Raw genomic sequence first — 11,455 nt, forward strand, 5'->3', positions numbered from 1 at the left:
CACCTCGTGAGCTCGATCTGGCTCCTCCAGTGCTGCAGAAAGAGCCCATCTCTGCTGAGCAGCTCCCGTCAGTGGTGCAGGCTCTTGGCTGCCCCTCTGATGCCCTGGCGAGGTGGTTCAAGGTGATTTGGGGTCTGAATGTGATTTAGCTTTTGCTAAAGACCTGTCTTCTTCCACCGAATCCTCCTTCCTGCAAGGTTTGGGGTCCCCAGGAAGGTCCACGCTCAGCATCACCAAGGATGGCGCCAAGTGATACAGGCAGTGAAGATGAAGCCAGTCCTTCACTTGGTCTCCTTCCCCACCCAGCACTGCCTGAGTGGGGATGAGCTGCTCCACAGGGAGCAGCAGGGCATTGCAGGGGCTCAGTGGGTCCAGCTGAATCACCCTGTGCCCTTTTCCTTACCCTCCTACTCCAGAGCGAGCCCGGGATTACCTGCACAAGACTGGACGCTTCATCGTCATCGGTGGCATTGTCTCGCCTGTGCATGACTCCTACGGGAAAACGGTGAGTGGTCCCCATTTTCCTTTTCTGCCTCCTACAAGAGATGGTACCTCTGAAGCCAGGGCTGAGCTCTAGGCAGCACTGCCTGTACCTGTGGTCCTTTCTTGGACCTCTTCTGCCCTGGGTGTCTCCTGAGCATAGGAAAGACCCTAAGAGGATGAGAGGATGAAACCACTCACTCTTAGATAAAAAGTGTAGGAAGATCCTACAACCAGCCAAAGTACTAGACAGCAAGGAGAAACATTCTCACCCAAAATGGTGTGGTCATCTTGCTAGGTAGTTTTGGGCTTTGGTTGTTTGGTTTTTTTTTCTGGTTGAATGATTTCAAAGCCAATTGTATTGTGGGATGGTGACAATGGAAACAGGAACCTTTAAAAGCACTTTCTGGGGTGGGGGAAAATCCAAATTAGGAGAGAGTTTCCTCCTCTTCTGAAAGCTGGAGAAATTTCATCAAGAAACCACCATCCTGGGTCTGGCCCCGCTGCAGTGCAGGGCTGAGCGCGGTGGTGCTGAGCAAATCTCACCGACCGGTATTGTAACCAGGGCTGAAGCGAGGCAGGAACTCTTCCCCTCCAGCAAACAGGAACTTAAATAAATTTTTGTGGGTAGGAGGGAATCCTTCTGGGCTGTCGTCTGAGCAAGCCCAATGCTCTGCCCCAGGAGGGTCTGCAAGCCCAGGCTGGCCAGGGCACAGTGCTTGCCTCCCGTAACTGTTCCTCCATCACCCCCTCTTGCAGGGTCTGGTCTCAAGCCGGCACCGCCTGACCATGTGCCAGCTGGCCGTCCAGTCCTCCGACTGGATCAGGTGAGTGGCGGAGCCCGCACCCGCTGCGGCACCCGCAGCCCCTGCCCCTTCCCCGGCGTCGTGGTGACAAAGTCCTGCATGCGGAGTGGAGATGCCACCAGCTGCTAGGGCTCCAGGATAGGCTTTCTCGTCTCCCAACCAAAACCTGATTAAAACCCAGAGGCCTTCCTCTCCTAGTCCATGATGAGGGATGCTGTGCCGTCCTTCAGAGGGGTCCTTTGGCTATAGGGGGTCTTGCAAGCCCTGTCCTGAGTCTGTGGTGTCTGGGTGAAGCTCAAAGTCACCCAGCCCACCCCAGCCTTGTGCCGTGGCACCTTCCCTTTCTCTACACCTGCGGTACCTGTGCATGGACTCTCCCCTTCCCAGCATTGCCACATGGAGTCTGTCAGCTGAGGTGGGACCAGAAACATCTCTGGGCTGCCCTCAGGAAACAGTTAACACATGCAGTTAGATCCAAGCCAAATGCGAGCTGGTTAGTTGGGTACTGAGAGTGGAAAGGTGTCCAGGCACACATTCAGCTTGCCAAAACTATTAGGGAGAACTGGATGGAAGGGCTGGAGGAGGAACATGGTCCATGGTAGAGCTGAGGGAGTGATGGTAGCTGCTCACGGCACTGCTGGCTGGCCCATTGAGGAGAAGGCAACATGGCCAGGAGGTCCAGGCAGTGTCCACCAGCCAACACCGTTGCCTTGCTGTTCTCCCTGCAGGGTGGACCCCTGGGAGTGCTACCAGGACACCTGGCAGACCACCTGCAGCGTGCTGGAGCACCACCGCGACCTGATGAAGGTGAGGCAGCCCCCACGCCATGGGTGCACCCGGGCTGAGGGCGTGGGGAGCGTGCAGGATTGGGGGTGCTCTCCACACGGCCATCAACAGCCAAAGCACGGCTGGGACAGCCAGAGAGAAGGCTTGCAGGAACGTGCCTGAAATCCTGACCTGGAGGTGGTGCGAGGTGCCTTGTCACGGTGGCTTTGAGCTCCTTGCCCTGATGGTAAAAGCCAGTTGAGCCCTCCAGTTGGAGCCAGCAGCCGTCCCAGTCCCACCTGGGGACTGGGGAGCAGGGGCAACTGCAGGGGTGGGCATAAGCCAAATTCATTGATGCTGGCCACCACCCTGAGGGGAGGGATGGGTGAACAGGCATCCCTGCGCGCCAGCCGAGCCAAAACTCAGGGGGAAAATTCATCACCTGGGAAGCCCCCAGGGAGCACAAAACCCATGAGGAAAAGTTCCCCCAAAGCCCAGGCAGGCCTGAGAGCCAGGGAGGAACGTGACTACACTCAGGTGATGGCAGGGACAGGGAGGGCAGGGCTGCTGCCAGCGCCAGGCATAGCGAGCAAGCCAAGGAGGGGAAATGGGGAGAACAGCATCACGCAAACTCACGGGCAGCCCGGAGCGGAGGCGCAGCAGCAGCGTTACCCAGCCCGGTGGGGTGTCCAGTGCATCCAGGGACCGTGGTGTTGAAGCCAGGGAGCCCCTGGAGATGCCTTCCTTCTCCTGCAGGGGCTGGTAGAGGAGAAGAGGGTACATGTGCTCCTGAGGTAATAAGCCACTGGCTTTGCCCGCTGATTCATCAGCCACTGTGGTTTTATTTATTCATCAGAACGGTGCCTGCCTGCAGGCAGCGTGGCTCCAGCCTTGCCAGCCCCATGAGTCCACGCAAAAAGTTAATCCCACCATCCCCAGCCTTAATTGCAAGTCATTATCTGCAGGGTCCTGCTAGCCCCCGGCCCAAATGAGCTTGGGTGTACCTGTCACTAAAGCTGACCTTCACCCTGGGGTGCCCAGGCTTGATACGGGGGTCATAAAGAGTTTGGGGGGTAGCTGGGGTGAAGGCTACATCTCTCCCTCATTGCAGAGAGTGACTGGCTGCATTCTCTCCAACGTCAACACGCCCTCCATCACCCCCGTGATCGGCCAGCCCCAGAACGAGTCCTCGCAGACTATCTACCAGAACAACAACAACGTCTCCAACAAGCCCACCGCGGGTAGGTGGCAGCGGGGTAGGGAAGAGGGAGATGAGCACCCAACCCCTCACCTCCCAGCAGGGCTGCTGAGCATTAGGAACAGTGCTCCATCACCTTATTTTTGGATCATTGGGCTCCATGCACCAAGCCCAGGATTGGGTAGGTTTGTGATGGAGGAGTTAGCATCCAGCATAGCAAGATAAGCCAAGAATGGCTCAAAATGGCTGTGAAATCTCACTGGACTTCAGCTGGGTTGTGTCCATACAGTGAGATCAGCTAAGAAAAAGGTTACCTGGTACCCATGTGGCTCGTGCAAGGGATGAATTGGCAGAAGAAATGACGTGGCTGGATACTCCATGGGATGTGGGACACTGAGGACACAGCTGGGGAGGAAAGAGAACATTACTTAAATCCCATAAAAATGAACATCCTATGATTTTAGCTGTCCAGCTGGTTCCTTCAAGGCACAGCGTAGCGCTCTTGGGAGTTAAGACCATGAAGGAGGTGGTGGGGAGATGCTGAGAGCAGTTCCTGCACCCGGGCTCAGGAGTATCTTGCAGGACCAGGGTGGCTGAAGTGCTTGTGTGGTTTGGTCACACAGCTTTTCTCCCATTAATTTCCTTCTTCACTTTTAGCAAAGATCCTGGGGAAGGTGGGAGAAAGCCTGAGCCGGATTTGCTGCGTTCGCCCGCCCATGGAGCGCTTCACCTTCGTGGGTATGTAAGAGGAAAGATCCATCACCTCCACTTCAGCTCCAGCCCCCAGCCTTCCTCCAAAGCCCCCTCTTCTAGACTGGGCACCATCACCTCTCTTTTGCTTCTTTTCCCCAGATGAAAATGCCAACTTGGGAACGGTGATGAGATATGAGGAGATAGGTGAGTACGCAGCCTCCCTCCACGTCACTCCAGCTCCTCTGGGCTAGTGCCACGTGGCTTGGGAGCAGCTACATGACAGACCCAGTGGTGAGCGAAGGGTGCTGGATCATCTCGCCCTGGTGCCAGCTATCAGGGCTCAGGGGTGAAACAGGACCAGTGCAAAACTGGCCTGAGCCCATTCCCATTGGCAGGCAAGCAGCCTGAAATAAGGGAGCGAGCAACGGGGACCTGGCTCCCAGCACTGGCATGGACCTGCCATGGCATCATGCCTTGAAAGTTGCCCCCACGTGCCATCAAACTTGCCCTCCCATGGCGAAGGGCACATCCTTGGGGTGCCTGGAGCCCTGCAGAGCTTTGCATGTGGCAGCAGGAGGGATTTCAGCTGCCCGACCAGCCATGGTGCCTCTTTCCTTAAAGCCCTTTAGGGGTTGTAGACCCACCAGGCTGCCATGCACTGGGCACCACTGTACATCACCCAGGGCTCTGCATGGGGAGCTTGCTGGTGATTTTAGGACCTGTTTCATGGGCTAGCTCACACACAGCCTAGCACAATACCTGTCCTAGCACCAGCACCACGAAGAGCGCAAAGGCTTTGGCCACCTAGAAGTGCCACACAGGGAGGCATCTTCCCATGCAGCTGCCTCTTCCCCCCCACTCTGGGCAGGTTTATGGCTTTCCTCCGGTGGTTGTGCAAATAAATTAATCATCACAGGCCCATCAGAGCAGAAAGCTCCTCCCCACAGCACAACTTTCTCACTGAACAGCAAAGCCAACCCTCAAAGCAAGCTGTCAGCAAGCACCAGTCCCAATCTGGGGAGACAAAGGGAGGACATGGAAATCCTTCAAGATAAACAAGGAAAACCTCCAGTGCTTCACCACTAGCTTTACTAATGCAAACACAGCAATGCCCAGGGCTTTGGGCAGTCCCCTGGGCTCTCCCCATCACCCTGTGGCCGGAGCCTCTGCAGCAGATCACAAAGTGGTGGTGGGTGCCCACAGCACAGAGAAATGACTCCCTTTCCCAGGGATACCCCACCTCCAGGGCTGGACCACAGCCGCAGTTCACCAGCACTTAGCAATGCTGACAGCAACTCAGCAGCATGGGAGAGGAGCTGAAGTAAATTAGGGTGGGGGGTGTTTGAAGTTTGGCACCTGCAGGGATGTGGGAAGGACCACAGCATCTTTAGCAGGACTTGTTTTGGCAGGGGAGGTCTGTGCAGAAGAAGGTGCCCCCGAGCAGTGCAATGGGGTGGTGGGAGCAGCAGTGCCTGCTCAGCCCTGTTTGCTCCTACGTCTGAGCTTCTCCTCTTCTTTTCTTCAGAGCTTCGCATCCTACTGCTCTGTGGCAGCGACCTGCTGGAATCCTTCTGCATCCCTGGTCTCTGGAACGAGGCAGATGTGAGTCACCACCACTGGGCACCCCTCTGTGCTTCTCTTTCCCTGGCTCCCTTCCTCCTCCTCCTCCTCCTCCTCTGCTTCCCACACCCAGCACTCCTGGGAGCTGCCCAGGTCCCCTGGCATGGCAGGAGCTATCCCCACCATCCCCACTGCCTCCCCCATCCCAGCCCTGACCCTCCCCTCTCCTACACACAGGCAGCCTGAGAGACAGGGTCTTCTGCTTCGGGGTCACCAGCCCTACCCTGCCTCCCCTTCCACAGACCTAAAGCCCTGCTCCCACTCACCATTCATACAGGGGATGTCACTTGGGGTGCAGGGTAAACCCCTTCCAAGGGATCTCCAAAGGCTTCGCTCCCACTCCTTGTCCCTTGGAAGGAGCCAGCATCAAGTAGATGCCAGTCCCAGCAGAGTGAGGTGTGGAGGTAGGAAATAAGGGATTTACAAAAGTTGGCCAGATGTTAGAAATTAAACATGTTTACAGCCAAAACAACAGCTTTCACTTAATAAATGGCTTTTTCTGCAACGTGGGATACCCAAGTACCCATCTTTACAAAGATCGAGAAGTAAACCCATCCCAGCCCATCTCAGCATCTTCACTGCCTCAGCTCAAAGGGATGAAACCCGCTGCCCACTTCTCTGTGCCCCTACCCCCCACCAGCGAAGCATTGCAGCAGGACACCTTGAACACCACAGTCCCTGCCTGAAGAAGCCATACCTTCCTGGAAAGACACCAGCACTAGAGAAGAACTGGGTTACCAACCCACATGCTGCTCCTGGCAGCCAGACTAGTGCTGGGTATGGGACCTCACCTGGCTCTTCACTGAAATCGGCCAGCCAACACAACCTCCCCACTCCTCCCGGTCGAGGCTGAGCCTCTCAACCAATTCTAAAATCAGTTACCGCATCTTCAAGTCCCAAGGTTTTTAAAACAATGAGCTGGCAGATATCTCCTCTGAAGGGCTGCAAAGTTGGAGATGAGGCAAGTCCTGATGCAAAAAACAGCACAAAGGATACAAAAACTGGACACCAGAGTGCAGGTGGCGGAGTCATTCTGCACCAGCACCACCTCACGGGCTCCTGCTGCCTGCACATGCTGACCCAGAGCTCTTCCAGATGAGCCTGGTTTGTCTCGCCCAACACAAACGGGAGCAGAAAATACGGCCACCAGCCTTGGTGCAAACAGCCTTGGAAGAACCCCCCTTCAAGACCTCTCTCAGGACCAACATGTCCATCCTGCTCACAAAGCCTTCCAGCAAAGCAGAAGTCATGTCCTCTCTGGGCAACCTCTTCTACTGTCACTCTCCTTCTGCTGCAAGCCCTCCCTAAAGCCTAACCTCAACATCTAGTAACAGTACCTGACCCTGGGCCTCTTGATTTCATCCCCTGCAGACCACTCGCCATGCCATGATGGTCCCAAGTTTCTGCCAAAGGCAGTTGTGATAGCCTCAGATTCACTTTCTATCTCATCCCAAACCATGGCCCAGCTCTTCTGGTGCAGGGGAGCTGGTGGACAGTGGCAGGTTTTGCGTGGGGTGGTTGTAAAGCTCTCTCCACTTTGGATTTTCCTAGATGGAGGTGATTGTTGGGGAGTTTGGGATCGTGGTGGTGCCTCGGGATGGAGCAGACCCTGACCGGATCATGAACCACTCCTCCATACTCCGCAAGTACAAAGTAAGTGGGTGCCAGCGTGGCCGGGAAGGCTGCAAAGGGACCTGCAGCCCCTCCTTACGCAGGGCAGTGCTCCCGCCACAGGGCACAGAACACCTCAAGGCCAGATGTTCTCAGCTGCTAGGTGGGACAAGCAACGGGGCGACTGCACGGCAGCCCCCCGAGGCCAGCGGGGTGGGGAGGCTGGCAGGGCAGACGCCCACGTTCAGGCTGGCCCTTCACTCCTCGCTTCCTCCTTCCCCTGCAGAACAACATTCTGGTGGTGAAGGATGACTCAAACCACCCCATGTCGGTCGTCAGCTCCACCAAAAGCAGGTGGGTGGTGCGGGGGGACTCCCCCCACAGAGCCGGGAGAGGGGTGCCCCCCAACCAGCCGCTCTGCTTGCGGGGGCACCTGATGCACCCAGGAAGGCTCTGACCCCTTTCTCTCCCCCCGCACCCCTAGACTGGCCCTGCAGCACGGGGATGGCCACGTCGTGGATTACCTCTGCCAGCCCGTCATCGACTACATCCTCAAGAGCCAGCTCTACATCAACGCCTCCGGCTAAGCGCCAGAGGTCCTGCAGCGAGACAGCCCTCGTGTCCCGCCTGCCTACAGCTCTCCATCACTTTTTCTCTCTCTCTCTCTCTCTCTCAGTCTGTGTCTCCATCTCTCTCCCCCACCCCATGGCGTCCCGCCCGTGCCTGCCTCTCACCCCCGGCACCAACGCTCCATCGTGCAGCAATGTCCAGGGAACCGCAGCACAGCCCCGAAGGGAACGGTTTGGTCTCTTTTTTGGGGGAACTGCCCTCTTCGCGTACGCAGGCAGGGAGGGGGTGGCCGGTAAAAGGGCGAAGTGCTCAGTGCGCTCGAGGGGAAGTGGCTCAGACACCCCCCTCTCAGCATCACTGGGACATGGCCCCCCTGGTCCATCCTCCCAGCATGCTCAGAGCAGGGGCTTTCTCTTCCGCATCATCTTACAGTACTTCAGCTCAATAAATCTAGGTGGACTGTTTTTTTCTTGAATAGTTTTAGTGTGAGCCCGTTAGATCTCTCAACATGATGACCAAATGAATCCTGGTTGGCAACAGGCAGTTGTAACCCAGCTGGCTTGGTGCCCCACGGCAGGTGAACCTCCTCAGGGCAGCAGTAAGACAACCCAGCTCACAAAACCCTCTTCCTGGCCTTGAAAAATCACAGGGAGGGCATTTCTGAAGGGGAGCAGAAGCCTTGGCAAGCACTGCTGCCAAAGCATGACTAGGGGGGATGTGTCTCACCTTGCCTTGGCTGCAAGTGAAACCAAGCCACCCCTTAGGCGAGTGGAGTTGGGGTGATGCTCTAACTCTTGACTCAGTGTTGGAGGGGGCAGCCCACAGCACCTAAAAAGGGACCTACCATTTATGAAGCCAAAAAATGAGGGAAGTAGCAGCAGGTAGTGACCCAAAGCCTCTGGTGAGAATTTGCCCCAAACCCCACTGAGCTTCATGGGGGCTTGGGTCCATCCCCATCCTCCAGCTCTCTGTTTCTGTCTGTAAACTTCCCCTTTCTCCCTCTGCTCCTACCGTCTCCCTCTCCTTGAAGAGTTTATTAAATGCATGAAACTTTCCCCCTCCCAAACTGGCTGTGGCTACTTCACACATCCCTTGGGACATGCCAGGCTCCTGCTCTCCTGCCTGTGACGTGCCCTCAAATGCCAAGGATGGATCCTAGTGGAGATGCTGGCATTAAAAACGGGGCAGGTAACATGGAGCAAGAGAAAATTACTTAAGACCTGCGGAGAGGAGGGTTGCTGAAGCAGGCCCTTGCCCTGCTGAGCATCCCTGGGGTGCAAGGACCCTGCAGAAGCCCTGGGAAAGGCCACAGCCACAAGGAGGAAGGTATGGTCCTGCTTTACTCCACACCTTTTCCTCTCCCTTTGCTCCATCTAACCTTGTGTTGCTTTGGGTATAGCCCTGCTGCCTATAGCTCCTGGACACCTGCACACTCCCCACCCGTTTGGGCTAACTAGGCTCAGGCTGGTCCACAGCACCACCCTCTCCCAAAGCACAACCATTGCCCATGTTGGCTTTGTGGCTTTCCTAGGGCAGCGCTGTGACTAGCTCCCGGTCCCCAGCAAGGGACATCATCACACTGAGACACCTGAAGGCTAACAGTCCTCCAGGGCATTTTAGGGAAAGATCAAAAATTACCTTTTTTTTTTTTTTTTTCTTCTTTAAAAGTTTATGGAGGGTCACAAGCTGCTCTCGTGGAAGCTCCCAAGATGAGACATTGTGCTGAATTTGGTGACCTGCTGAATGCTGCTGACATCTCCATAACAGCAAGCAACTTTGGGCAAAAGCAGGTAGCCTACAGCCACAGGCTCTTTGCAGCAGGCAGGGTTTCGTGAGCAATAGCTAACAGCTTCCAAGGAGGCACGGCCCTTCCCAGAAGGGAAAGCAGGAGAGACAGAAGTGATGTGACTTGCCCAAAGTCCAGAAGAGGTCTTTCCTTGCCAGGGATTTCCCTCCACATGGAGAGGCTTGCTCTTGAACTGTCGTAAATTCATCATCCAAAGCCCTCAGCACCAGCTCTGGTATCTCCAGGTGGTTGCGTACATATGCCATGGGGTGAGGAGATACGGAGATGCCAAAGCAGAGAGGGCGGTGAGTGTACGTGGGACTCTGAGTGCAGGGATGTCCCTTCTCCAGGGAGGTCTTCAGCCACTTCAAGCTGTTCACCAACACCCTACTGAGCTCCCTTTAGCTGGCGCGCTAGGCCGGTGCCCGTGGCGGGACATCTCATCCATGAGACACCCACGTATGTAGCTGGACTCCTCCCCACCCGTTCTTACATGTTCGGTTTTTCAGTGTCTCCCCCCTCTGCACCCCGACACAGAAGTGATTTCAGACACCCTCCCCTCCTCGCCAGGCGTCACCCACGTGTCTTGGCTCCAAGCAGGAGGAGAAAAAGCAATTGGTGGCAACCAGCCTCCAAAACACACACACACACGCAAAGAGAGGGATCTCACCCCCCTGGGGCAGCGATGCCTCTCTGAAGGGGGAGGAAGGACAGTGGGTTTTCACTGAGGAAAAGGCACAGGGAGATAAAACACAGGAGATGGAGAAGGCAGGCAGGCGACACATCCGAGAGCCATCTCAGATCATCCCTCCCTCCCTCAGGTACGCAGGATGGGGCGCAGGGTGAGCCTGCCGGCGTCCCATCCCGCTGCGGTTAGGGCGGCATGCCTTGGAGACGTAGCGTTGTGGTACGGGTGATGAGTACGTTCTGTCTTACTAGTCTTACCTGCGCCTTCGTGTATCCGCTCAGTAAAACTCACGGGACGGGGGGGGGGGGACGGGGGGTTTGTAACTGGTTGTTCAGTTCTGGGACTGGTTTGGAAATATGTCTTTGGGAAGGTATGGAAAAGAAAAGAATTATCCCTGAAGATCCACGCGACTGCCGGGGATTGGGGTTTTCAGGGTGCAGGGGCGGGGTGGGAAGAAGCTCGTGGGTTATGGTTTTTGAACCTCCACTTTTAATCAGTGCAATTTGCTGAAAGAAAAATTAATTTCAAATGCCTTTTGGAAAAAATAAGTAAAGGGGGGGAGGGGGGGGGGGAAGGGGCTAAAGTTGCCATGCCACCGATTTCACCTTTGTTTGAAGTTTTGGAGCCTGATTTTTTTTTTTTTTTCTTCTGTTGCTATATGAAAAAAAATGGTCATTGACAAAAAAAAAAAACTTTATCAGCAAAATGTTTAAATTATGTAATAAACAAAACAAAACAAAGATGTTACTGGTGTCATTTCAATACAGCCCCGAGACTGAGGCAGCACAAAGAGAACAAGCAACTGCACTGCTGGGACAGCTGGTAGCCCAACTCACCCACACCAGGGAGCCGGGAAAAATAAAACAGGCTGCAAGATGCCACCCAAAGGTATTGATTATTTACTGACCTCCTCCCTTGTAAAAAAAACCCAGCTTGTGGAAGAATGAAGTCAGGTCCATAATGCCTGTCCCTATGATGTACAACGGAAGGAAGATGTACCAGAGACAAGGAGACATCTGGCTTAAATAGAAGTATAAGGCAAACAGAGTACTTGGTATATCCTGATCAAGCAAAAGCGTGGGTGCTGCTTTATCAGAGCTCATGAGGGGTGAGTGAGTCCCCCGGAGTATCCTCCTGTCCAGGACCTCCTCTTTCACCACCACCCAGGTCAGGGGCTTCAGCAGAGCTGACTTCTAGCATCTGCTAGATCTTTTTTCCCCTGAGATGGCATCTGAAGG

At 55.3% G+C, this 11,455-nt stretch overlaps 1 protein-coding gene across 1 annotated transcript in view; it reads left to right on the forward strand.

Annotated features, from left to right (window-relative positions):
• NMNAT2 (nicotinamide nucleotide adenylyltransferase 2) overlaps window positions 1–11,050 on the forward strand; it is a 31,672-nt gene extending 20,622 nt beyond the window's left edge. The window contains exons 2-11 of the mRNA XM_040611325.1: window positions 417–505; window positions 1,240–1,307; window positions 2,015–2,093; window positions 3,163–3,292; window positions 3,907–3,987; window positions 4,102–4,146; window positions 5,468–5,544; window positions 7,114–7,215; window positions 7,460–7,527; window positions 7,658–11,050. Coding sequence (XP_040467259.1) covers window positions 417–505; window positions 1,240–1,307; window positions 2,015–2,093; window positions 3,163–3,292; window positions 3,907–3,987; window positions 4,102–4,146; window positions 5,468–5,544; window positions 7,114–7,215; window positions 7,460–7,527; window positions 7,658–7,760 — 842 coding nt within the window. The 3' untranslated portion in view covers window positions 7,761–11,050. The remainder of the gene's footprint in view (window positions 1–416; window positions 506–1,239; window positions 1,308–2,014; window positions 2,094–3,162; window positions 3,293–3,906; window positions 3,988–4,101; window positions 4,147–5,467; window positions 5,545–7,113; window positions 7,216–7,459; window positions 7,528–7,657) is intronic.
• The last annotated feature ends 405 nt before the right edge of the window (window positions 11,051–11,455 follow it).

Source organism: Falco naumanni, chromosome 11 (genome assembly GCF_017639655.2).
Source record: "Falco naumanni isolate bFalNau1 chromosome 11, bFalNau1.pat, whole genome shotgun sequence".
Lineage (NCBI taxonomy): Eukaryota > Metazoa > Chordata > Aves > Falconiformes > Falconidae > Falco > Falco naumanni.